A 27,022-nucleotide genomic window follows, 5' to 3' on the forward strand; every position below is an offset into this window, starting at 1 on the left:
TAGAAATTACTAGTCATAGTTAATATAATGATAGGATTAACATACACACACACACACACACACACATAAGGATTAGTCAATGTGGCCCATCTACTGTGTTAATAAAGAATAGTATAAATAGTTGGGAAGGAGTATTTATTTGTTGACTGATAATGCTCATCAGAAATAAACGAGTATTTATTCATTTATCTAAAATATGATCATAATTTATAACAATTGACATAATTTTATGATGACAAATCAACACGAACTCTATAGAAAAAAAAAATTATTACGTGACAACTAATGCACTCTTTTGAAAATGACAACTGCTCATTTTTTTTTAATTATAAGCCCGATAATGTTAAATTCGTTATAATTAAGAAGAAAACAATAAGATTTATATTTGTATTACGTAGAGAAATACAATAACAATAACAACAATAAAAAAAAAGACATGTATGATATATTCATATTCGTATTGTTTACCTGGTAAAAAAAAAAAAAGATTTTCATTATAAATGATAATAATAAAAATAACCCAAAAAAATTTTTTTGTTTAAATTAGACGATGCTTATTCGAGAATGATGGCGTGCTTTGCTAAAAAGTTGACATTAAGTTGATTTTGATTGGCTAATATGTTACTATGCTTACAACACAGCTTTTTTTTTTTTTTTTTTTTTTTTTTTTTGATCCGCACCTGAAGCATATATAATGGACCCTTATTTTTTTAATGTGTGCACAACTTTATTTTTTTTCCTTTCTTTGTGTGTGTGATTTCTTATTAGTATTTTACTTTTACAATATTACTTAATAATATAATGGACTTGGAGAAAAAATCCATCTCTGTTTATGAAACAAAAGAAGAGATCAACGGCAATGATAATGTTAGCTCCTCTTCTCCATCACTCGAAAAAGCGATTATTCATGAAATCGATCCTCTTGAAGATTCACCTATAGAAGATGTAAGAGCAAGTATATCACCTACAGATGATCCTACTTTACCAACAGCAACATTTAGAGCATGGTTTTGGGGTATTGTTTTTTCTGCTGCAATTTCATTTTCGAACCAGGTATGTTTGTAATGATTGACTATATATACATATTTATATATTATATTTAACACATTGTTATTAGTTTTTCTGGTTTCGTGCAAATCCTTTAACAATTAAGGTCATTGTTGTTCAATTGCTTGCATTTCCAGCTGGTCGATTATTTGCACGATTTCTTCCTAATCATGAGTTCCGTCTTGGTCGTTTTTTAAGTTTTAACTTAAATCCTGGTCCGTTTAATGTTAAAGAACATGTATTAATTACAGTTATGGCAAATGCAGCTGCTACCTCATTTGATGCTATTGATATTATTGTTGTGCAAAAATTATATTATAATCAAGATTGGGGCTTTGGTGGTGGTATCTTGTTAGTGTTAACGACAAGTCTCTTAGGTTTTGGTTTTGCAGGTATCTTACGTCGTTTCCTTGTTCGTCCAGCTGCTATGGTATGGCCTATTAACTTGGTAAACGCTACTCTCTTCCATACATTACATCGAGAAGTGCCCAAGGAAGTTAAAGATGCTGAAGCTACTACACCTGGCTTAAGAATGTCTCGTAATAAATTCTTTGTTATCGCCTTTATTGGCTCATTCTGTTGGTATTTCTTCCCTGGCTACATTATCCCTATTTTAACTTCTATCTCTTGGATCTGTTGGATTAAACCTGATAGTGTCCTCGTCTCTCAGATTGGTAGTGGTATCAATGGTCTTGGTATTGGTAGCTTTACTCTTGATTGGAGTCAGCTTACTGCATGGTACGCAAGCCCCCTTGCTATCCCTTGGGCCGTTCAAGCAAACATGTTTGCTGGATTCGTGTTCTTTATTTGGATCTTAATTCCTATTATTTATTATACAAATACTTGGGAGAGCAAAAAGTTCCCCTTATATAATACGCATCAATATGATATCTGGGGTAATCCTTTTAACCGTACTCGTGTTATCACTCCTGATAATTATCTTGACGACCAAGCTTACGCTGATTATTCTCCTGTCCGCATCACTGGTTTCTTTGCTGTCTGTTATGGCCAAGGTTTAGCAGCTTTAGGTGCCATGATTACTCATACAATTCTCTATAACGGTAAAGATATTTGGAATCGTTTAAAGAGTGCTCGTCAAGACGATGATGACATTCATGCGAAGTTAATGGATCGTTATAAGGAAGTCCCTAACTTTTGGTATTTGATCTTGTTTATTTGTTCACTTGGTGCTAGCTTTGCTACCATCGCTGTCTGGCCTTCTGATATGCCTTGGTGGGCCTTGATTATTGCTATTGCACTTGCATTTGCCTGGCTCTTACCTCTTGGTATCATTACTGCTATTACATCACAATCACCCACGATCTCTATGATTACTGAATGGGTCTATGGTGCCCTTCGTCCAGGACATCCTATTGGCAATATGATTTTCAAGACATACGGATATATTACTGTTCGCCAAGCATTACTCTTTGCACAAGATTTAAAACTTGGTCATTACATGAAGATCCCCCCTCGCAAGATGTTTATATTCCAGATTGTGGGCACCATCATTGCTTCATTTATCTCTTTAGGTACAACTAATTATTTATTAAACTCTATTCCAGACATTTGTACGAAGGCTGCTTACCCTTGGACTTGTCCTAATGCAAGTTTATTTGGTGCATCCTCTGTCATCTGGGGTTTAATTGGTCCTGGTAAATTCTTTGCCCCTGGATCACTTTATGCAGGTATTCCTTATTTCTTGCTTGGCGGATTTCTTCTTCCAATCCCATTTTATCTGTTGGCTAAAAAGTTCCCAAAGACATGGCTTGCAAACGTGAACATTCCTGCATTCATGCTCGGACCCACTCCTTATCCTCCTGCTCCTACTAACGTTGCCCCCTGTTGGATCTTTATAGGCTTTATCTTTAATTATGTCGTTAAACGAAGAGCGAATGCTTGGTGGAAAAAGTACAACTATGTTCTCTCCGCTGCTCTTGATTCAGGTGTCGCTATCTGTGCCATTATTCTCTTTTTCGCATTTCAAAATTCAGAAATTAAGTTCCCTAAATGGTGGGGTAATAATTCGGGATCTGTAGATCAATGTCCAATGGCTAATGCTAACTGGGCTGGTGTTGATGTGTATGCTTAAATGTCATATGCATTTATATGTATATATTTATATTTATACCCTCTTATTTTTATATATATATATATAAAAGTACGTTATATAATTATCTTAATAAATGAATTAATTGTATATATCATACATTACTCGTATATTAACAATATGTATATATATATATATATATATATATACATACGTTTCAAATATATTAAAGACATATAAGCTTATTTCATTTTATTTTTTTCTTTTGTTGATCTACTATTGTAATCTGACCAAAATAATGAAATTCAGGTATATTTACAACTTACAGATATTATCAACAGATATTCATATGTCATTATATAAAAACGGAGATATTATCATAATAGTGATGATGGTTATTAATAATAAACTTATACTATACTGAGACATTTTCCGCCCCCCCCTTGTAGCGAAGAAGATTATTGTATTTTTTGGATATTATAACAATTGTATCAAACAAGAATAGTCTTCGTAGTCATCCAGTTAAGATTTTATATATATATATATATATATATATATATATATATATATAGTGCATATTCGCCATGACTCAAATATGCTTTTTTTTCATATATGTAAAATAATAAAAAGCATATTTATTTTGATATTAATACAGTTGAATATATAAAATAGAAATAGTCTAAATAGAGGCATTTAAATACATATTATTTGAGTACAACACAAACAGTTTCATACTTTTATTATATTCATGACCAACTATTACAATTCATTACTTATATTCAAGAAGTGGGGGAGGGGAGGGAAGAGCTTTATTTGTAATTGCAATTATAAGCTTCATATCTTAAAGTATATGATCATAGTAGTTTACAATTGTATCTAAGAAAAGTATTAGTTCATATCATAACTCATTAAATAACATAAAATTTTAAAGTAAAGTAAAGTTTTTAGTTCTTTTTAGCTCGGTTAATTATTATTTCATAGACATTTTTTTTTTTTTTTTTTTTTTTTTTTTTTTACATTTTGTGTTCAATAACTTTAAAACTGTATTGAGTAAGGGTTTCTATCTCAATTATTTGATGGATTATTTTTGGAGTATAAACTCGAACAATTTAAGTTAAGGTTCACATAATCAGTCGTAAGCAGGTCGTTAGAAAGCGATAAAGAATACAATAAAGACTGATATACTGTGACTTGTGATCTTTTTTTTTTTAAAAAAAAAGTCGATGGCAACGCAAGTTTGAGGAAACAATTGTGTGCGTCTTTTATTATCAAAGATCTAAGGAAAAGAAAAAGTAAAGTAGAAACTGGGGGTTTATTCTTCGTTTAATAACGCATCAGTATAACTATTTCCTTGTACAATGTTTATTTTATTTTATTTTATTTTTTTAAAAAAAAGAGAGAAGCTTAACACTTGTTACTACTAGATAATTCATCTAATGGCCCTTTTCCTTTTATCATCATTGTCATTCCTCTTAATGTTTCTAATAGTCCAATTATGTTAAACTATTTCATAGTAAAAGCTTTTTTGTTGCTGTTATTGCTGTTTACGACTTTTTGTTTGTTACCGTGCTTACATATGTTTTTATGAAACAATAATAAATGTAGAATGTACAAAGTAGAAGGAAATATTCAAGATAGTGCTTAATTTCAAATAAATGAAATAATATAGTCTGGTATAATTTTTTTTATTATATTATTACTAAATAAATATGTATATATACCTATATACAAAAAAAAGTTTAATATATAAATATTTATATATACATGAATACTATATATGACATAGTAATCGCATTTCTGTTGTCTAGGAAACAAAATTTTCTTCCGTGTAGTGTTTTACACAAAACATATATTTTTCCCCTGAAAAAAAAAGGAGGGGGGGGGAGAATAGTATGTGTAATCAAGTCATCCTTGAAAGCTCAAGTTCGAGAATATCTTGATGTTTATAAACGAACTTATCCATTTCTAAGATATCTATATATAAATCAAACTATATACATATATGATTAATCATAATGTATGTATATATATATATATGTGTGTGTATGTATATTTTACTTTTAAAACATCTAAGAAACTACGTTCCATTTCGTTTAATTGTTGATAGGTGTAAAGAGGAAGCACAATCCTGTAGATAGATAGTGTATAGGAAGCATCATCTTCAACATATTTAGTAGCTACTATCATAGCAGCTAAAAATAATTTGTAAGGCGTATCATACTCTATTTTGTACATAAGAGTTAAATAATAAGGACATATATATATAAAAATATGTATATATTTATATGTATTCATGTAATTAATAATTATACCTCCCTGGGCTTGATCCGGTAAATTCTTCTTAAGACGTTCAAGATACATTAGACCAATGACCAAGACAGTGGGAGTAATATGACATTTCCTATAAATTATCTTTATGAATATAGGCAATTCAGGCAATAGCATATGTTGATAGTATATGCGTTCTTTTGAGCATTCAATAAGATGATCAATATTAGAGGTCATATAAGATAATAAAGGTTCTGGACTTGATTTAAATGTCAAAGTAGTAGAAGTAATAGTGCTTATCATTATTAGAGGAGGAGGAAAGAACAAAACAAAGTAAATAAATAGATACTTTCTACCTGCTATTTATATAAATATATATCCAATTTTAGGTATATTTTCTCTTTTGTTCCCTCTCAAATAGTATGAAACACTTGAATCATCTGATAAATGTAAATAAATAAACAAATATAAAATTATCGAGATCCCTACTGTATTTATTTGTATGGATTGGTTTCCACTTATATACAGGATAATAGAACTTGCTTAAAGTCTTGACCAAGTAGAATTTATAATATGTTATAGACAAAGAAATAACCATGTTCAATGATTACAATATTTAGAACTAGTTGACCATAGAATTTAGAGGACATGTTTAGGACCTTACAAAAAAGGGATTAAGTTTGTACTTGTTATAATAAGAATTATAGCCACATCTTTCTTCTACTTTATTTTTTTAATAAGGGACGGATATTAAAATGAATGACCACTCGACATTTTAATATGTTACCCAGGTATTTTTATTTATTTATTAATTTTTTTTTTTTTTTTTTTTTTTTATAAGAATGACACTTGAGATACAACTAGAAGCAGCTTTACATAAAAGACGCCAAATATCAAAAATTCGTAGATTAGTTGTCAATCCACCTGAAGCTATAGACTTTTCTTCTAATGACTTTTTAGGTCTATCTCATAATATAACAACATCGTTTCGAACAGCTTATCTCAGAGAGTTGAATGAGTTACCTACAATGTTAGGTTCGACAGGATCTCGTCTTTTGGATGGGAACTCAGCATATTGTGAAGCTTTAGAAAGACAGATTGCTAATTTCCATGGCAGCTCTTCAGCATTAATATTTAATTCGGGATTTGATGCCAATGCAGCCTTATTTAGCACGGTGCCTCAATCAGGGGATGTGATTATTTATGACGAATTGATACATGCTAGTGTTCATGAAGGAATGCGCACATCACGTGCAGGGAAATGTATCTCTTTTCAACATTCAAACGTACAAGATTTTGAACGAATCATAAAGGAAGTTAGTGAACAATATCCCAGAAAAAATGTATTTGTAGCAGTAGAAACTGTATATTCTATGGATGGTGATATTGCTCCATTAAAAGAATTAGTAACTATCTTGAAAAGATATTGGCCGAATAAAGAAAACGGTTATCTTATTGTAGACGAGGTAAATGGGGCAAAAAAAAAAAAAATAATAATAATCTTATTAAAAATGAATATGATTATTTAGGCACACAGTACGGGTGTTTATGGAGATCATGGTAGAGGTATAGTTTCTCAATTAAATTTGGAAGATGAAATATTTGCTCGTCTTCATACTTTTGGTAAAGCATTAGCAAGTAATGGTGGTAAGTTGAAAAAATAAAAAAAGAAAAAAAAAAAAAAGAAGAAAAAAAAATAACTCAACTGATAGTACGTGTGTGTGTGTGTGTGTTTAGCTGTCATACTAGGATCTGAAACCCTTCGCCAGTATTTGATTAACTATGCTCGACCACTTATTTATTCTACATTTATGTCTTTTAGCTCTTTAGCTTCTATTAAATGTGCTTATGATCTACTTGAAAAAGGAGAAACGATACCAGTATGTATATTATATTAAGAATATATAGGCAAAATTTTATATATTAATTTTATTATTAGATTCAGAAACATGTACATACACTTACTCAGAGATTTAGAAATAGAATTCAGTTACCACAAGGAACATTATTACCTTCTTCAAGTCCTATTCAAGGAGTTGTTTTGAACGGAAATGAATCAGTTAGAGCATTAGCGAGCTATTTGAATAATAAGGGGTTTTTAGTGAAACCCATCTGTTCACCCACAGTACCTATTGGAAAAGAAAGAGTGAGGATATGTCTTCATGGCCATAATACAATAAAGCAAGTAGATAAGTTAGTAAATGAAATTCATTCTTTCTTCGAAATTCCTATAGTCATTTCAGCAAAACTTTAAAACCAAAATCAGATTATAGACTTTCCCTACATAAATATATCTTTTATTATTTTGTTACCTATAATAATATTAATAATAATAATGGCATAAATATTTAATAGAATAAATATTATATACTCATAATATGCAATAAATTGTAAGTATTTTAAAATCATTTTTTCTATATTTACTAGTAAAGTAAGTTAGTGTTTGTTTATGCAAATTGTTTTCTTTTAGCATATCATAGTATTTTAGTTTTACGCAATAATGCTCGATACAAAAGCTAGTATCTCTTGCTCAGATCTTAGCATCGGAAAACTGTTATAATTAGCTATTATTGCACGAACCTTGATCATAATATCACTTTTGCAATCCTTACATTTTAATATACATATAAATAATAGCATACTTGTATTAGAGATGTTGATGATTGCAATATCTACAAATAAAATTAAACCCAAAAATTGTTGACCATGAAATTAAACGCTGATTTTATTACTCATAAACTAGCAGTTGTTCTTTAATAAATGATAATATACGTGATTTAAAAGAAGCCTATATACACTCTGCGTAATATTCTTTACTTTTAAGTTTAGATCGAAATGAAAAGACTAATTTCAACACTATCTTATTAGGTACTATCTGAGTAGTATGTATCTATTTGCTATGTGTCTATGTAAAGAAGCATCTTGAATGAGTAACTTGTATGTAAGAAAAAAAATAACTATATAAAATAAGAATAAAAATATGAAAACTGAGAAGAGGCGTATTCAAATATAATTAATTACCAAGTAAAGAATGTTTTCTGCTACTATTATATTCTAAAACCTAATTAAATTATATATAATAAACAAACAAAAAAGCACACCTAAATGAAAAGATCAACTTCTCCCAAGTGCCATAGCTTAGCTTATTAATAATGATTAGGCTAGATTTTCTAGAAATTGCATAAAGATGGATTTCGTCTGAAAATTATCTTGGATTCATGTATTCAGTCTCTTTTGTAAATAACCTAACAAAGTTTTTGCTCTTAAAACCAACAAAATTTGTTCTTTTTTTTTTGTTTGATTTAGAAATACCGAATTTTATTTCCTACTTCTAGTTAGTATGAATAAAAGTCAAGAGTTCTTCAATATCAAACTAATGCTTATCTAAAGATGCCAACTATAATCTGCGACTATTCGTATTTAAGTGATTCCTGTTTGTACAGTGACTTGTGTCTTTTATAGTCAGTTCTAAGTATCTCTTGGTTCTTTTATTTAGGTAAAATTATTGAGCAGAATTAGACTCAGTATGCAAAGGCTGAATTATAAAAAAATAATAGTCAGGCGAGGATAAAAGCTTTTTTTTTTTTTTTTTTTTTTTTTTTTTTTTTTTTTTTTTTGTACAATTAAATGCAATTATAATGAATACAAGTATTAGGTTTGGGAGGTAGGACAGTAAGGAGTTTATAATAAAGATAAATTACCAAAGAATTTATAACAAAATTAGTTTTATAAATATTACGTCTATTTTATATAAAATAAAACACTTTATGTACAAAAAGAAAAGGAAAAAAAAACCTCCTTCCCCATATTATTTGGGAAAATAAGTCCAACCAGGGGAAGCTAATAAATAAATTTTGTCGGATTTTTTCATGATTAAAGAGGGAACTGGATTTGTATAGACAAAAGATAACTCATTTCCCATATTTTCATCTGGAGCACGTAGTAATCCTAAAGGTAGTACTTCATGATCAATCACGAGATTTTCGAATAAAAATGCAAAACTTTTGCCAATGAAACAGGGCGGCATAGTAACAAGAGTCAAATGTCGAGAATAGGGTGAAACTGGCGATTTGATTCTTCCGCCACATGTCAAAGTATGAGCTGTGTCTTTGTCATACAATGGTCCAGGCATACCACAAAGTGCTTTTATGACAGAGACAATATCAGGCTTGTAATATGTTTGACTTAGTAAAACATTACTTAGCAAGCTATCCACCACAACATTACCAGCTGCATATGCTGGAGTATAAAATACATCTACTTCTTCTGCTACATCTTTACCTTGTAGTAAATGCATAAATCTAATATTAGATTTCTCAACTTGAAGAGCAAAAAAAAAAAAAAAAAAAAAAAAAAAAAAAAAAAAAAAAAAAAAAAAAAAAAAATTAATAATTGTATATAATATAAATATATGCATGTATATATTTTACCAAGATTCACAATTCGAGAGGCATCTTGTGGTTTATCTTGTAAAAGCAAATCTAATAAATGACTTGTCATACTAATATTGATATATGATTAGATATTTTAATAATGTAAACCAATTCAAAATATGATATTTACATAGCAGGGCTATCTGTACTTCGTTGATATTGGTCTAGACATTCTCTTTCACTTGATAGAAAAAAAATAAATAAGTAACTTAATAAGTATAATCATCTTTACTAATAGTACCTCATAACTACTACTTGTTTTGCTCTTTTGACTCCTGCTTTTACCAAGTCTTCAGGATATTGACAATTTCCCTGTAAACAAAATTATGAATTGATTTTATTATTAGAACAAATAATAATAGATAGATTTGATATACTTTACAAGCATAAAATAGACTTTTGGAAAACGGCAAACTAATTCAAATGTCTTATAACTTGGTAATGAGGTACATAAAAATATAATATCTTGCAATTCATTGGGTCTTAATTGTGGTGATCTACACATCATATAAATAAATATTATGTTACATATATATTCAATAATAGAAAACAAGTATAATCTTACCGAAGGTTATATATAAATTTAAAAATATTGGATACTTTATGATGCATACAAACCAGAATATGCCCACACATGCCTTCTGCTGATTCTATTGTTAATTCACGTAATGTTGCGGGCTTCTTTAATAGATAACATGTTGGTATATCCCCTATATCATCCTCGGAAGTAGTTTCTACTGATGATAGTTGCCCTATTCGACTAATTAATTTCCTACTTCCTGTCAATAAAGCTAAACGAGGTGTAGGCAATTGTGATAATTCAAATTGTTGAGGTGGAAACATACTGTGATGACCATAGGAAGATGAAGTTCCAGATCGAGTTGATTCACTAGATGTAGAAGGATGAAGACCGCTAATATTTGAATTATGTTTGAAGGTAGGGGAAGAAGGTGTAGATGGAGGAGGATACAAGACGTTATCGTTTTGAGATATTTCAGGTTGAGTAATAATTTGTTCCAAATTATGATTAGCAGACATATGTTGAGATGAATATTGATCCTGCTTTACTTTATCTTGCTTTGTATTATACTTTATATGACTGAATATTTCATTCCGGAGAGACGATGGCCTAGAGGCTTTTAATGTATCATTTCCTACTGTCTTTGTTGATAATTTTAAATTCAGGTTCTGTTGTCGTCTAAGTTTCATTTCCTCAATCTTTTCTCTAACATAAGTATAACTCTAACGTAATTATTAGAAATATGTATATATATATGAATATATAACACATTTACTAAACTATTAATATCTTCAACTTCTTTTGGGCTTTCACACATATATACACATAAATCATCTTCTTTGATAACATAATTGTTTTCCGGATTTAGAAGAATTTCTCTGTGTTCACAGTTAATTAATCGTGTCTTTATACCAAATAGTACTACTTGACATTCAGAATAGACAACCTAAAAAAAAATAAAATAAATCATATACACCTATTTAATATTATATTATTTAAAATAATAACGACAATAATAATAACAATAAACTAATATATTACCCAAGCTGCATCTTTAAATGATAAATTAACAAGTGCTGCAGGTGGTTTATCCATATAAATTTCATTACAGGAACCATCGTCTGTATAAATATATATATATATATATATATATTAATATAAATCTAGCTTGATAATACTGAGTTGCATCATTATTACCATATTGTGCTTGCCATGACTCATGATAGTAATCCATTGGCCTTCTTTGATGTAATAAGTTCGTCAAGAGTGTTGAAGCACCACGACATCGACAATTCATGGCCAACAGATATTGTTTAAATTCACGTACGCATATAATTTCTTTAGCCATCTTTTGATAGATAGCTGTTGATGGTGATAGGTTATATGTATAAATATTTACGTTATAGCTGACTGTATAGCAATGAAGAGCCCATAAACGAACTGTATTTCTTTCATCTTCTTTATGAGGATCCATTGCATGCTGATCTAAATGACTATTATCAGGTATTTGCCTATTTCATTCAATAAATAATAATTACCAGATAATGTAAAAATAGCAGTCGCTGATCTAGCCTGCTGTAAAATAAAAAAATAAAAATATCAATATCAATAGATGTATATGTATATGCATGTATATATATTCTACCACTCTCTTTAAAGTTCGTTCATCCTAATAATATAAACTAGCGTATAAATATTATATTCATTATATCTAATATTCTCTTTCTATCTTTTACCAAAACTGAACCATGAATAAATTGTATGCGATGTCCCCAAATTGAATTTCTTTCCAAAAATTTCAGTTCTTCATTGGGTCGATTAATATCCAAAAAAACGACGTTTAAATTTGGTTCATGATTTTCCTAATAATCCAGATTAAATACATAGTCTATTAATCTAGCCTTTTTTCTCTCTTTCTCTTTTGCTTACATACAGTATTTAAAAACCCGTCTAATATCTCTGTAACCTGTTCAGACCGAAATGATCCAACTAATAAAATAAATGGTTTGTATGATTCAGACACGTAACCTCCCCAATCTAAAAGTTGAGACAAAAGAAAAGAAAAAAAGAGTTAAAAATATTACACATTTGTTTGTCTTTTTTTTTTACCATTTCTTTTCCTAACAGTATTCAAGACATCTGCAAGCAAAGTAGGTAATACAGCCAATGAGATAACAATAAGTAGCATCATAACTACTCTACTTCCCTCAGTACGTGGTGTTATATCTTTTATTTTACATACATTTTAGTCTAATTGGACACGAATTTTAGAATTCAATCAAGTTACCTCCATAACCCACAGTAGATAAAGTAACCATAACAACATATAATGAATCCAAAATGGAGTAATTTATGGCACCAAAGGTTACTTCACAATATTGAAATGCAGACATACCATTGTATAACAACACTACCAAAGTACCAATTAAATGTACTAATTTGGATTTTAATGGATCCATTTGTTTATCTACATAGATACGTTATTTTTAGGTATAAGTAGATGTATGTATGGCATGTATGTATTTATACCTGTTATCAATAAATTAGTTTTGATTTTCAAGACACTCTTCAATCTCAACAATAAAACCCAGCTCCGTAGAAAGTAAGGTACTTTATGATGCATATTAATAAAATATTAAAGTAAGAAAATAGATATTTTTTTTTTACCATAGAGAAACTGTCCATTATTAATAAATATGGAAATGATAAAAGGACACGTAGTAAAGATTTCTATTAAGGATCTAAAACTGAATAAGACAGAAAACGGCCGACCCGTTAAAAATATACGCATAATAAAGGAACCTAAATTCCATAAACTCAGTAGTGAACAAAGAAGCCTACAGAGATATTTCAATATTCATATAAAACACATACTATAAAGGTTTCTTTTTCTTTTTTTTTTGTTACCAAATGTCATATGATCTCCATTTAAACATCCAAAAAGGATATGCATCTATGTCTGCTTCTTGTTTCATTTCAACAAGATACGCTAAACATAATAATATGTCAACAAACAAATCCATGTAAACCTATTGATTGATCATTAACCATGTGACTTGGATCATGGATATATATTAGCTTACAAATAAAATAATATTTCGATTTGTAAATAGAATCTTTCTTGCTTTAGAAACATAAGTCTTATGTTCATATATGTCCTTAAGTTTATTGATACCAGTTAATGGTAGTCTGCCATTTCTATTATATCCAATGTAAGCCCCCTCGCTCTCTTTTTCTTTCTTCCAAAAAATGCATATTTTATTATCTACCTTTCACGAATACGTGCATTTCTATAATTCTCTCTAATGTTACTCAGGTTTACTCTATGCTTCTTTGAAGATAACCAATTACTCTTAGAAGGAATTATGTAATTTTTCACTTCATCGGCACTATATATTCATATATGTAAGTTTTACTTGAAAAAGAAAAAAAAAGCATTATCATTTTTTTTTCCTTCTTTACTTTGGATCTAATTCGGGTATAATAAGGTCATTTGAAGGCATATCTATGATATCTCCCAATTCACTTTCCTCTTCAGACTGACGTGCGCTACCTACAATATAAGATAGCTTTTTCACTAGTTTTGGTTTAGATGATCTATGATGTTTTTGAAGTCGCTTCTTTTTTCTATTCACTAAATTTACTGAAGATATAAATTCTTCACTACTTTCTTCTGAATAAATATCTTCATAAGGTAGCCCTTGAGGGGAGGAAGACGTAATAGGGCTTATCACTGAACCATAATAATGCGGATAATGATCTGTCATTAATCGATGTGTTTCTTCATGTTGATTTATTTCATTTTCAATTTCGACATTGTTTTTGTGAGCCATAATGTGTCGGACAGCTTACTTCTCCTTACGAAATGGATTCGTTTTGTTTAGTTTTTTTTTTTTTTTTTTTTTAAAAAAAAAAAGCAGTAATTAAAGAAGATAGAAAACTACACTTTCTATTATTTGATAGACAAAAACAAAAAAAAAATCTTAATGTGTTGTATTATTTGTCAAAATTTAGAAATATTGCGGATATTTAATTTGATGTTAGAAATAATAAAAATGAAAAAAAAAAAAAAAAAAAAAAAAAAAAAAAAAAAAAAACTACATAAATTTGCTGTGAATCACTGCAACAAAGATAAAAAAACAAAAAATTAAGGGAGAATAATATATTATTGTTACACGATATTATGTCATCATATCTACATAATTATTGTGCAACAAAGCATCTAATCCAATGAAATAATAATCTATTAAAAGTTCTGTACTAAGTTAGTATATTTCAAGTATACTAATGGACTGTAAAAAAGAAAACAGTATCGAATATATTAATACAATGCATTCTGCTGCATGCATACTTATTCTCAGAGCTTATATGGAGGTATTTTTTAAAGGAAATTACTATCTAAAAAGATACAATATATTAACAAAAAAAAAGAGACTGTGATATTCTATAGACATGTATATAATCTTATATCAATTTCTATTTCAGAAAGAAATCCGAACATGGGGGGGGCTATGTAATAAAACTTACAATATACATACTGGATTAATCAACAAAAAAAAAAAGGGTGACATACATTATGTAAAGAGGTATAAATATATACTACTAGTAATCATCATATATATTTTTAATAATTGATCTTATCAGTTTCTTCTGATTCATGGTCATAAACTCAGCCCTATTATTATACACGATGAATTGATTATCGCTGTTGTTGAATATATAAACATGTATATTTATATATACATATATGTTTAAAAAAAAATATTGAAACAATACATTATATTGTTCTATAGAAACAAACTTACTTGATTTTAATCGGTAAAACATACACCAAAATTATACTGTTATCAGATCCATATCTTGATCTTTTCAGTTATCTATTATCAGATTAAAGGTAATGTATTCATTTAAATAAAAAGGATCAATTTTTATTTAGATAAGGTTAAATATACGCTTTTTATTATATCAGATTTTAGTTTTTATTGTATTTAAATTATTAGACCTGTTTTTTTGAGATTAATAAAAATTTATAGCTTTTACACCATTCATATAAATATTTCCGCCCTCAATGTAACGTATAAAATATAAAATATAGTAATAATAATAAAAATAAAAAGTCATTGAAACATTATAAAAGCTAAATTTATTATATGTATTGTTCTTTCCATGTTGAGACATTTAAGGAGAAAAAAGCTTTTTAGAATAATGAATCTAGCCTCTTTAATCCTTGGCTGCTTCAGCAACAAACTCATTCTTTAGAAGGAGTGTTTTACGCATTTCATTTTTTTTTTTTTGCCCGGCACCCTTCAATGGGATGCAAAAAGAACGAGTAAGGTGGTAAAAAAAAGAGAAATGTAGCCATGATCGCAAATAACTTTCAAAATATCTGGTTAATTATGTTAGGTTATTCATTTTCTATTATTTTCTTTTCTTGATATAAAGATCATGTTTAACCATAATGTAACTAAATTCACAAGTCAAATATCATCTTATATTTGTGAATCTTTGTTACAATTCGAATGAAAAAATATACTACAGAGACATTCAAAACATAAATAGACTATAAATATCAACTAACATAGTCAAGGTGTTGTAATTTATAATAGGTAAAACAACAGGTATTGGTTTTCTAATTTTTATTCTGCTTAAAAAGATTTTCAAAAAAAAAATTCGACTTGTAGCAATTGATTGGGCTGGTCTAAGCACTAACTTAAATGACATTAAATGTTTTGTGAAGCGAGTATAGTAAAAAAAAAAAAAAAAAAAAAAAAAAAAAAAAAAAAAAAAAAAAAAAAATGTTGAAACCCCCTTTTTTTTATCTGACCTCCTCTCGTTAGTCCAAACAAAAACATTTGACAAATTATCATTGACCATAGTCATATTATTTATTTTTTAGCTCAACATAAAATCTTAAAAAGCGATGAAATTATGAGCAATTTTTGATGGCGTTCTAGAATAGTCAAGCGTTCATTGTGAAATTTCCTTTTTTTTTATCTAATTTATTTGTATTTCTACCGATTCTGGACTCAAAAGATATACTTTTAAACGCAAAATACAAGGAATCCATCTTAGATTGTTTCTAGAATGTTGAGTTTAAAAGTGATGAATGATCTTTATTGTATGACCATCATATAAAGTTGATAGACGCGACTATAATCAGGACATGGAGATAACACTTCCATTGTTACACAACAAAAGTTTAAACAATGTAGTTACTAAATTTCAGCAGATCTATTCAAAAGAAATTTATAATGATGAACCTGTATCAAGCAAAAATAATATATTAAATACAACAATAAAACTACTCAGAATGAAAATTTTTACCTGGAATAGTACAGCAAGCATCATTAGATTTTTTTTTTTTTACACGGGTACATCTTTATCAGATTTTTTTTTGGGGGGAGAATAGAAAAGATGAAATCAAGAAACAATAAGATTGATAATATCAGCCAATCTTATACATAATACGATATATGCCCGCGTCTTTTGTTGTTGTTGTTGTTGTTGTTTTTTTATTACGTGCATTATTGAAACAAAGCATACATATTTATTCTTCTTTTTATTTATGAGAGAAAATTAGATAATCAGATTAACTAATACAATTTTATAATATTACTGATAACTGAAATTCAAAGAAATGAAACAATTGTATTATTAAGGTTGATTTATTAAAAGACAGATATAAAGTGATTATTTTGTAAGATCAGGGGATTAACAAAAAAAAAAGATATATTAGTAAATACTGTAACAAAGATAGAGGTAGTGTATAGGATAAAACAAACAAGAATAATAATGAAAGAGGAGATTTAATGAGATATAAGGCGGCAAAAGTTTACTTTAAATGTGGTAAATGATTATCAATCATTTCATCAAGTTCAATTGTGTTTTCAAACTTTTGACTTGACGTGGGTGTCATAGGATTATCTCTAGTAACCACAGTTTCTCCTACAATTTGACCTTGTTTGTCAATATAGTTCTTTGCATTTTCAAGCGCAACATCAGCATCTTCTTCCCATTCGCCATTTTGGAGTTTATTTATCGCATTACGTCTTTCTTTCCAATACATATAGATAAGGGCATGTGAGATAAGTATCCAATAGAGACAGTAACTAATAATAGTACCATAGGTAGCTGTATTATTCCAACCAAGAATAGCATTAAAAATTTGCCTAAACAAGGTATAAATAAGAATTATATTACATTATATATATATGTATCATCTATTCTTCTTACCAGCCACCATTGCCATCAGTATTTTGTTCAGGATCACCCCAAGAAACGTGCCAAACAGCGGTTGTAACTTTATAATTAATAACAGAACCACCTTCTTCGGCTGTTTCACCACCAATAACTTGATTCCAGGCATTTTGTTCAAAGTATCCAACGGCTTTAGACATTAAACCAGCAGAGACTAAATACAAAATAATGGTAGAAAAGATAAAGAACCATCTTAAATGAAGAAGACTACCACCACGATAAATAGCATAGCCTACAGCACAGCCGCAAAGAAAGCCCATAATAGCAGCAATAGGAATAGATTTGGCAACAACATTAAGAGAGACCTAGAGAAAAAATAAAATAAAAAATTAGATAAATATAATATAATAATACAAACTTTTTTTTTTGTAAGTAATAACGTACACCTCCAATAAATACAACAGCTTCAAGACCTTCTCTCAAAACGGTAATAAAAGGAAGGAAAAAAAAGGAATACTTTTGCATCCAAGCTTTAAAACCAATTTTGTGGCCCTTTTCTTCTAAAATCTTTGCTAATTTGTGCTTCCATTTATCCTGCATCCTTTCAGTACGAAGCATAGCCAAACCCATAATAGAAATCATAATAGTAGCAATAAGAGAAAAGACGCCTTCCCAAATATCTTCAGAATTACCCCAAAGGTCAGTAAGAACAGTATACCAAACAGCAATAAAGGCTGCACCAATGCATAAACACAAAAATAAACCTAGCGCTGCTCCTATCCAAATTTGATTGCGCAAACGTTTATACAACAAAGTGTTAGGATCAAACACTTTCTTTACAAAAGATAATAAGACAGAGACAATGATTGCAGCTTCGAATGTCTCACGGAATACAATAAAAAAGATAGGAACATTGAATAAATCTTGTGACATTATAAATATTCCTTTTTTTTTTTACTTCTTTATTTCAACTAATCGCGAAAAAAAGGAGATAAAGTAGGAAATAAATAAATAAAAAAAAGATAAGTAAATATAGAATGATGATGAGTATGAAAGTAGGAACTTTAAATAGTATTTGAGAAAAGATTAAGAATATGTGTAAATTAGGACCATGAAATAGGTTGACTTGGAAACTGATAAGGCGTCTTTTTTTTTTTTTTTTTTTTTTTTTTTTTTTTTTTTTTTTGTTTCATTTTAACATAACAAATAGTTTGTTTTTTATATTTAGATCCAATAGAAAGACTAAGAATGCTGGTTACTGCTTCTTGTAAATAAAATTTTTATTTTTTACATTTTATTATAGCATTAATAGAATATTCCAATACCAATGAATAAGAAGAAAAAGTATTCAAGCAGTATAGAGATTGCTTCCACGAGTCTGATGATTAATAAAGAATTTTTTTTATCTGATTTTTACAGTTTTTTTTTTTTTGTAAATTTTTTTAAGAAACATAATTTCGATAAATACAGATCTAAAACATTATTGATTAACAATTTGGGGTAATTTTTTTTTTATTTATTTGTTATTGTAAGGAATAAAATCAGATAAAAAAAATATCAAATTTCGCTGTTGAAAATCAGAAAAAGATAGGTCTATTTATTTACTTCCTTCTTTTTTATCTTTTTTTTTTTTCCAAAAAAAAAGGCTAGTAAAAATGCATGCATTTATTGTATTATTAGCGAGCATTGCTTCATTAGGCTATGCATATGCCGCTCGTGTTGTTTATGATATGAATATTACATATGTAAATGTAAATCCTGATAACCTGTATCCCCGTCAGGTTGTTGGTATTAACGGTCAATGGCCGTAAGTATAATAAGGCTTTAGAAAAAAAAACAATAACTCTAAAGTTAAACTTTTTTTTTAAATAATAATAATAATATGCAGTATTCCTCCTGTTAATGTTACTTATGGTGATACTTTGGTTATGAATGTCCATAACTCTTTAAATGAACCCACTTCTTTACATGCTCATGGTATGTTTCAAAATGGAACCAACTGGATGGATGGCCCTGTTATGGTCACTCAATGGTAAAAGTTAATTTTCTACGGCACTATGTATGTATTCTTTTAATATTTTTTTTTATTTCTTTTTATAGTGCAATTCCTCCAAATTATGACTTGAAGTATGAGTTTAATATCACCCAAAATGGTACATACTGGTTCCACAGTCATTATATGGTAAAGCTCTTTTTTTTGTAATATGTATATATTTATATATGTAGATATTAAATATTCATTATAACACTATAGGGTCAATATATGGATGGTCTGCGTTTCCCTCTTATCCTTCATAACCCTGAAGAACCCTATAAATATGATGAAGAAATCATTGTCACCCTTTCAGGTAATACATACCATCTAAATGATTATCCTCCTCTAACTTTCTACTTTTCTTAAAAGATTGGTATCATGCTACAAGTTATGATAACTTGAAAACTTTCATGTCAGTTTATAATCCAACTGGCGCTGAGCCTGTTCCAAGTAATACTGAACAAATATATAAAAAAAAATTTTTTTTCAAGGTCTTATTTGCTTTTTTTTTTTTTCATAGATTCTGCCCTTATCAATGACAATGCTAACGTGACCTTCAACTTTATTCCTGGTAAAACCTATCGCCTTCGTATCATCAACATGTCTGGTTTTGCCACATTTTATTATACCATTGATGGACATAGTATGGATATTATTGAAGTTGATGGCGTAAAGTTTATAATGAAGAGTTCTTCTGAAATTTTATTAACAGTATTATTTCTCTCTCTCTCTTTATATATACATATATAGGTCTACACCGAACGTGAAACTGTTGATAGTATTTATCTAACTGCTGCTCAGCGTTTCTCTGTTCTTGTTACCGCTAAAAACTCTACAGAATTTAATTATTATATGCACGGTGATATGGATACTACCATGTTTGACACTGTTCCTGATGATTTGAATCCTAGTAAAGTTTTTTACTTGATACTTTTAACAAAGGATATTAATATTCATCTCTCCTTTTTTTTTTAGATGCTACTGCTCCAATTTATTATGACCAAAGCCATCAAAACTTTGCCCCTAATCATGATATTGGTATGGATAGCACCTTTGAAGATATCTCTCTTATTCCTCTTGAAAAAGAAAATGCTGTTGAGCCCGATCATCAAGTGAATCTCACTTTCAACTTTGATGTAACTACAGATGGTATGAACCGTGGTATGTTCAATGATCTTCCTTATCTTCCTCCTTTAGTTCCTACCACCAATACCTTGTTCACTAGTGGCAATTATTCAATGAATGAAGAAGTCTATGGTCCTCAAACAAGAGCCTTTATCTTGAAACATTTAGATATGGTTGAACTTATACTTAACAATTTAGATAGTAACGCTCATCCTTTCCATCTTCATGGCCATGTCTTTCAAGTTGTAGCTAGTGGTGATGGCGTCTTTGATGGTAATCGTTCTAATGTTCAATGGCTTAATGATAATCCTCTCCGTCGCGATACAATTAAAGTTGAGGCAGGTGGTTACAAAATCCTTCGTTTCAGAGCAGATAATCCTGGTGTTTGGTTTTTCCATTGTCATATTGATTGGCACCTTGAGTCTGGTTTGGCTGTCGTCTTTGTTGAAGCTCCTGATGTTGCTCAAAAGCGAATGAGTTTACCTCAAGCATTTATTGATATCTGCGAAGCTGGTGGAACCCCTGGTGTTGGTAATGCTGCTGGTAAGATGGCTCTTGATTTGTCAGGTGCTCCAAGTGGAGTTACTTTGATTCCTGATAAATTCACTGCAAAGGGTAAAGGTGCTTTGGCTGGCTGTTGTATTTGTGCTTTGATTGGTATGTTTACGATTATTTGGTATGCCTTAAACGACCCTCAGGAAAAGGCTCGTAAGAGAATGGGAAGACCTCCTAGTCGTTAAACAATATATATATCTATAACACATATTATTCCTCTTTTTCTTTTATTTTTTACTTTTTTTTTTTCCTCCTCTCTGTTATATCATTTACATTATCTTTTTATTGTATAATCTCCCCTACTCTATTATATTACCTAATATTTATAATTATATGCTTTAAGGTCTCTTTTTTTTTAAAAAAAAAGAATATAATGCATTGTGTTCTACATTGTTCCTTTTAATTTGTGTACGAACTAAACGCATGGGCTCAAGAGCTGGACAGCTATCAAAAAAAAAAAAAAAAAAAAAAAAAAAAAAAAACTTGTATAAGTCTTTACCTCGTGAATAATGATTACAGTAAATGTATTTTTTTCATTTAGTCAAAGCCAAGTTGGAAAGACAATTGCCTGGTAGTGTGCAAGGAGAAATAGATTCATTCATTTATATGAAACTTGTTGTACACAATAGATCGATCAGACTTTCAAAATAGAAATGGAAAAGATAGAAGAATTTTTTTTTTAGTACATTGTGTTACACTTATTTGCCAAGTATTTGTTTACTTTACAACAAGAAGGCAACAACAACAACAAAAAAGATACAACAAAGATAAATCTCTTTTCTTTTTAATTGTAATATGCACGTCTATTTCATGCCTTACATTCAGAAGCCTCAAAGAATATTCAAAGAAAAGGGAAGTGAAGGAAAGGAAAGGGGAAAAAGGGAATTTATACGTTTGTTTACATTGTTAATTTGAAGAGTAAACAACATTTATACATGCGTGTGTAAAAAAAGATAAAGTAAAGTTTGATACGTTCTCCTTAAAAAAAAAAAGGAGAAAAAAGTACTTTTTCTTATCTTTTTTATTTTTTCCTTTTCTTTTCTTTTCTTTTCTTCACAAATGTTGCCTTTTTTTTTCTTTTTTTTTCCTAAAGTTAGAGAAAGTCAGGGTTATGAAGTGTGCTCAAGTCACATAGCTTGGCTTACTTGAGTTTGTAGAACTGTCCGTTTATAACATGGCTAAAGGAGAGGGCCTAGACTCTCTTTTGGTTACTACATGCATATCCGCCTTCACCTTGGGTTATTGCAACCTTAGATAATTGATGGGACCTTATCGAATTTTGACTGCTCAAGTTTGATTTATTTCCAAAGGAGGAGGGAAATAAAAAGGATACTTGGGGTTGGAAATTGTAAACCTGTTCCTTTTTTAGGGAGATTAGCGTACTCTTTGTCTGCACCATTGAAAGGGCTTATCTCAAGGTTTAGTTTTTCTGTTTTTCTTTTTGGAGGTTTTTCCTTCTTTTTATTTTTATCTAGTTGCTGTTTATAAAATAAAAATAGATAAGGATGCACAGCTTACGTTTCTGACCGTGGTTTTTTCATCTATTTATTTAGTTGAAGAATCCCAACTTGTATTTACTGTTAAGTCAAAAGTAGATGCTAGGGGTCAAAGAAGGGACATTCTCAGGTAAACAATAGTCAAGTCGTGCACTTCATATATCTGGATTCCTTCCACTTCGCCACGCTACAGGTCAGAATGTTTAGCCCGGCTTCCAATGAAACTTACATCCAACTGTATTTTTTTATTGGGTTATGGGGTGAAGAATCCTATCTTTTTCTTCTAGCAAGGCTTGGGTCAGGTTGGTACTTTGCCAAGTGTCTACTAGTCGAAATTGGTCTATCTTTCTTGAAGAAGGAAAAAGAAAAAAAAAGACCCAACATGGGTATTGGTTTATAGAAAACTTATTTTTGGGATTAGATATGCTTTCACCTTCTCGTGGTTAATCCTGTTAGTATCAAGTCTCTTTTAAAGAGATTTGAGAACTAAGAAAAGCATCCTTTTTTTTATATAAAATATTAATAAAAATGAAAATGAAAAAAAAAGGCTTTATATTATAATACGTTATCTAATAAAAATGTTGTGATTACGCGTCCTATATAAATAATAAAAAAAGATGGATATACATATTTGAACAAAATTTAATTTATTTGAATCTATTCTGTGAGGTACCATTTTCCAAATAAACATATCATGTTAAAATATGAACTAAGCAACTGTGGTTTATTTTAACGTATAAATGATTATTGACGTTGCTGATTAGCTGAAGAATATTCAAATAGAGAAACAATAACTCAATACAGTGTTTTGCGTTTAAAAGACAAATTTTTGGATCGTTCAAAAAAGAAAAAAAAAATATGTTTTTATATTTTTTTTCTTTTTGTCATCAATACAAATTTTATAAGTCTACAGGGCATAAGAAAAATAAATTAAACTGACTAAAATTTGTGGAGAGAAAAAAAAAAGGACTGGTACATGCTTTTAATAGAAAAAAGAAAGTATTGGTTAAGCTTTTATTTATAATGGAGATAGCAACATGTATTATTTATTTTTGCTGTTGTTTAAAACACGGTCAGTTGAACGTAGAAAAAGTTTTAAAAAGAATAGAAAATTTTGAAAATATCAATATTTGCTTCGACGAAGATCTAATAAATCCTTTTTAACTTGCTAATGTACGAATCAATTCTGACCTTTTTCCTCCTTTAAAATATAAGAGAGATAACATTCAAGAAAGAACACATTTTACAGAAAAGAAGTGCTAAAATAAATGAAAAGCTTTTATCAGTATTTCAAATCCTTTGCGCTCTTTTTGTTGGCTTAGTATGATCAAAGAAAACGACACTATTATTTCGACCTTTGTTTGCATGAGGTTTCAGTAATCAAGTAACTTGGTTACTTCTTTATCATTTAACAGTTGATCTCTTTCTAATCTTTTGAAGTTAGTTTCATAAAAAAAAAGGAAAAAAGTCAATAACATATTTTTATGCTTTTATTGTTCCTAAATTATTAGGTGTTGTTATTGTTTGTTACCTGAGGGACTGTTTGCTGGATCTAGGCTGGTTTGAACCGAAAATACATTAAAGGTTTTGTTGGTTTATCTTCAGTGCTTTCATGGATGTTTTCTAATTGAGTAAATACTTCATTTTGATTTAGCAAATCTCTTTCTGAGAAAGAAGAATGTGAATTACTACATGGCGATACAAACATCTTGTCAACAAGAGAATGTTGGTAATGTTTATTGACCAAACATTGCAATAAGTTTATGAAGTTGTCTTCGTTTGTCGAGTCCGATTTACGACGATATCTAATGATGATGAAGCCATCTTTTTTTTTTCTCAAACTATTAATTTGTACTTGATGCAGTGGTACGATATCTAAGCATAAATTACTTATCTATATACCATTTTAGTAATACCATAGTATCTATCATCCTGTATGCTCAAGAGAGGCAATCTTATTTCCTGATTTTCACTTTTCAAGATCTTGCGTTCCTGCTATTCCACACATAAGTAAAAAAAAAAAATCAAGTTCCTGGTTATTGAACCAGCTAAATGAAAGATAGTACAGTCTTCTTGTCGAATTATTTGTGTCTTTTTCAAATAGTAGCAAACACTTCTTTCATTGAAGCTTCTTTGATGTTATCTAAAGAACGGGCATAATACTCATTTGTTGGTCGGTAAAGGTAATTGAGAAATTCAACAATTGGAGAATGATTTTCTATTTAACTTGATAGGTAAAAATTCCATCACATCCTGAGCTTCTGTAATTTAGATTTAAATACCACAGACTATATCGTTCTCATTTTCTTTGATATACTCTTCCTTCTTCTTGGTTGATTGACGAATACAAACGATACACGCCTTGTGTTCCCTAGATCCGATTCATGTATTCTTATAGAACAATATTGAATTTAATCAATACATATAACTAATGTTTATACAACTCCTTAATTCTGATATTAAAAATAGTCATCATGTATATTCTTATGATTATACATTATGTGTACAAAAGCTTAAAATATCACTGCCATTCACTTGACCTTTACTATTTATACTTATAATAATGATATCAGCTACCAGTCTATAACTCATCTGGTCAGCCATTACTAACTAATAGCAAGTCTTTATAATTTTTAGATTTATTTAGCTTGCTTTATGGCATATCTTTTTTTTTTTTTTTATAAAAAAAAAATTGGAATCTTATACATATACCTTTGTACTCGAGCTTTTTATAGAAATTAGTATACATCCAAAACATATATATAATTTGTGTAATTATTAGTTCCTCATGAACTATATCAATACTAGTAGATATTATTTAATGATTCTTCATGCTACATGTATATAAAAAAAAAAGATTATATTAACTTTCCATTATTATTTCTATTTGATTTATACCATTGACTTCAATAATAGATTAAATCAAGGAATTCCTAAAAATAATTTATTAATAGTAGCGTTTGCATTTCTATTTACAGTAAATAACTATATCTAACGTCTTGTAATATTTTCTATTTTAAGCACATGCAGATATTAAAAAGTTATATTGTGATCTTCCTTTTTTTTTTTTTTTTTTTTTTTTTTATTTATTTATTTATTTATTTTATTTCACTCGAAGGGGTGTATGTAGTCGCAATGGTACATTATATATTTTCTATGCTTAAATTTATAATAATACACTATGATGGTGTACACATTTGACCTAATTTTTCTTCCCTTGATATTCATACTATATTATATAAGCATATTGGTAACCATTATAAACTCGAGTACTATTATCATTATTACTATTTATTTATCCGCTATTTTAATAAATCAAAAACAAAAACAAAAAAGAAAAAGAAAAAAAAAATCAAGACAGTGGAGTACTAGTTCCCGTCACTGATTTATTATCATTCATATTATTAGTAACAACAATCTGTTCACGTAATTCGGCAATTTTGTCTGTTTGCTTCTTTACTAGTTCCATTAATTGTTCTGTACGTAATTGGTACTGTTTAAGTAATTGTTTTGTATGTTGTAACTCATTAGTAAGATTTTGAACATAATCTTCATCTATCATAGATGCCGATAATCTTTTATTATTTTCTATAGAAGATTTAGTTGTTGTATTTATAGCAGATATAGACATAGGAGTAGAGATGGAAGGATTGATAGCTAAGGTAGTGTTATTAGTAGCCGTACTCAGTAAACCAGTACTAGTTGTTATTGTAGGTTGTATTTGAGGTATCTCATAGTAAAAATTAATAGATGGATAAGCTGCTGCCTGTTGTTGCTGTCGTTGTTGCTGTTGAAACTGTTGATTGTTATTAGAAGAATATATAGGAGGTGAAATTAAATAAGGTTGATGTTGTTCTGTAGTTTGATGATAAGCTTGTTGATTATTATTATTATTATTTATTGTTGTTGTTGTTGCTGCTGCTGCTGCTGCTGCTGCCGCTGCTGCTGCTGCAAAAGTAGACATTTGTCCTTCCATTGGGATTGTATCTATATTTCCTGTAAAATAATTGGGATGCTCTAATATTTGTGTTTGCTCCATTTGTTGTATAGCTTAAAGAAAAGAAAAGTAAATGAAAGAGAAGAGGGAAGAAAATAAAAAAAAAAATTCATTGTTTGTATACACATATTATTAAGACGAGTGTTGTAACAAGGATAAGCCTCCAGTTACACAAAATGATATGCACGCCACATTATTGAACATATAAATAGAATAAGGTACAAACAATTTAAAAATACACTTATTCTTCTAATATAAAAAGGAAGACAGTTGTATTAGCAAAGATTGTACTGTTATAG

The 27,022-nt window shown here is 29.2% G+C and overlaps 10 protein-coding genes across 10 annotated transcripts; 3 read left to right on the top strand and 7 right to left on the bottom strand.

Moving 5' to 3' along the window:
• The first annotated feature begins 730 nt into the window (after positions 1–730).
• BX663DRAFT_516636 (OPT family small oligopeptide transporter) lies at positions 731–3,176 on the top strand. Its single transcript, XM_051528623.1, has 2 exons — positions 731–1,053; positions 1,118–3,176. The coding sequence occupies exons 1-2, from the start codon at positions 802–804 to the stop codon at positions 3,137–3,139; spliced, it is 2,274 nt and encodes a 757-aa protein (XP_051380807.1). The 5' UTR covers positions 731–801; the 3' UTR covers positions 3,140–3,176.
• A 1,589-nt stretch (positions 3,177–4,765) lies between these two features.
• On the bottom strand, positions 4,766–5,688 carry BX663DRAFT_516640 (uncharacterized protein). The gene has a single exon (XM_051528624.1). It carries the CDS (start codon positions 5,666–5,668, stop codon positions 5,108–5,110), a length of 561 nt encoding a protein of 186 aa, XP_051380808.1. The 5' UTR covers positions 5,669–5,688; the 3' UTR covers positions 4,766–5,107.
• Positions 5,689–6,187: 499 nt separating this feature from the next.
• On the top strand, positions 6,188–7,747 carry BX663DRAFT_516642 (pyridoxal phosphate-dependent transferase). The gene is made up of 4 exons (XM_051528625.1): positions 6,188–6,831; positions 6,895–7,012; positions 7,103–7,245; positions 7,305–7,747. Exons 1-4 carry the CDS (start codon positions 6,208–6,210, stop codon positions 7,617–7,619), a joined length of 1,200 nt encoding a protein of 399 aa, XP_051380809.1. The 5' UTR covers positions 6,188–6,207; the 3' UTR covers positions 7,620–7,747.
• A 1,341-nt stretch (positions 7,748–9,088) lies between these two features.
• On the bottom strand, positions 9,089–10,008 carry BX663DRAFT_148278 (uncharacterized protein). The gene is made up of 3 exons (XM_051521596.1): positions 9,929–10,008; positions 9,796–9,866; positions 9,089–9,685 (listed from the first exon to the last, which is right to left on the bottom strand). Exons 2-3 carry the CDS (start codon positions 9,863–9,865, stop codon positions 9,174–9,176), a joined length of 582 nt encoding a protein of 193 aa, XP_051380810.1. The 5' UTR covers position 9,866; positions 9,929–10,008; the 3' UTR covers positions 9,089–9,173.
• BX663DRAFT_532207 (uncharacterized protein) lies at positions 9,925–13,109 on the bottom strand (the record flags this gene model as incomplete). Its single annotated transcript, XM_051530435.1, has 15 exons — positions 9,925–9,979; positions 10,040–10,110; positions 10,196–10,295; positions 10,364–10,642; positions 10,867–10,871; positions 11,094–11,264; positions 11,293–11,294; positions 11,516–11,803; positions 11,857–11,893; positions 11,964–11,987; positions 12,055–12,180; positions 12,252–12,355; positions 12,428–12,524; positions 12,619–12,785; positions 12,986–13,109. 15 exons carry the CDS (start codon positions 13,107–13,109, stop codon positions 9,925–9,927), a joined length of 1,650 nt encoding a protein of 549 aa, XP_051380811.1.
• A 380-nt stretch (positions 13,110–13,489) lies between these two features.
• BX663DRAFT_148302 (uncharacterized protein) lies at positions 13,490–14,236 on the bottom strand. The gene is made up of 2 exons (XM_051521597.1): positions 13,781–14,236; positions 13,490–13,707 (listed from the first exon to the last, which is right to left on the bottom strand). The coding sequence occupies exons 1-2, from the start codon at positions 14,149–14,151 to the stop codon at positions 13,584–13,586; spliced, it is 495 nt and encodes a 164-aa protein (XP_051380812.1). The 5' UTR covers positions 14,152–14,236; the 3' UTR covers positions 13,490–13,583.
• Positions 14,237–16,964: 2,728 nt separating this feature from the next.
• BX663DRAFT_458105 (iron permease FTR1 family-domain-containing protein) lies at positions 16,965–18,602 on the bottom strand. The gene is made up of 3 exons (XM_051523894.1): positions 17,960–18,602; positions 17,552–17,880; positions 16,965–17,487 (listed from the first exon to the last, which is right to left on the bottom strand). The coding sequence occupies exons 1-3, from the start codon at positions 18,446–18,448 to the stop codon at positions 17,151–17,153; spliced, it is 1,155 nt and encodes a 384-aa protein (XP_051380813.1). The 5' UTR covers positions 18,449–18,602; the 3' UTR covers positions 16,965–17,150.
• Positions 18,603–19,127: 525 nt separating this feature from the next.
• BX663DRAFT_476387 (Cupredoxin) lies at positions 19,128–21,679 on the top strand. The gene is made up of 8 exons (XM_051524265.1): positions 19,128–19,322; positions 19,404–19,547; positions 19,616–19,697; positions 19,770–19,863; positions 19,920–20,000; positions 20,071–20,219; positions 20,301–20,460; positions 20,526–21,679. The coding sequence occupies exons 1-8, from the start codon at positions 19,171–19,173 to the stop codon at positions 21,413–21,415; spliced, it is 1,752 nt and encodes a 583-aa protein (XP_051380814.1). The 5' UTR covers positions 19,128–19,170; the 3' UTR covers positions 21,416–21,679.
• Positions 21,680–23,786: 2,107 nt separating this feature from the next.
• BX663DRAFT_516656 (uncharacterized protein) lies at positions 23,787–24,909 on the bottom strand. Its single transcript, XM_051528626.1, has 3 exons — positions 24,672–24,909; positions 24,260–24,592; positions 23,787–24,159 (listed from the first exon to the last, which is right to left on the bottom strand). The coding sequence occupies exon 2, from the start codon at positions 24,432–24,434 to the stop codon at positions 24,279–24,281; it is 156 nt and encodes a 51-aa protein (XP_051380815.1). The 5' UTR covers positions 24,435–24,592; positions 24,672–24,909; the 3' UTR covers positions 23,787–24,159; positions 24,260–24,278.
• Positions 24,910–25,995: 1,086 nt separating this feature from the next.
• On the bottom strand, positions 25,996–26,723 carry BX663DRAFT_516665 (uncharacterized protein). Its single transcript, XM_051528627.1, has one exon. It carries the CDS (start codon positions 26,700–26,702, stop codon positions 26,079–26,081), a length of 624 nt encoding a protein of 207 aa, XP_051380816.1. The 5' UTR covers positions 26,703–26,723; the 3' UTR covers positions 25,996–26,078.
• Positions 26,724–27,022: the final 299 nt, after the last annotated feature.

This window comes from Cokeromyces recurvatus (genome assembly GCF_025118155.1).
Source record: "Cokeromyces recurvatus strain NRRL 2243 chromosome Unknown BX663scaffold_21, whole genome shotgun sequence".
Classification (NCBI taxonomy): domain Eukaryota; kingdom Fungi; phylum Mucoromycota; class Mucoromycetes; order Mucorales; family Mucoraceae; genus Cokeromyces; species Cokeromyces recurvatus.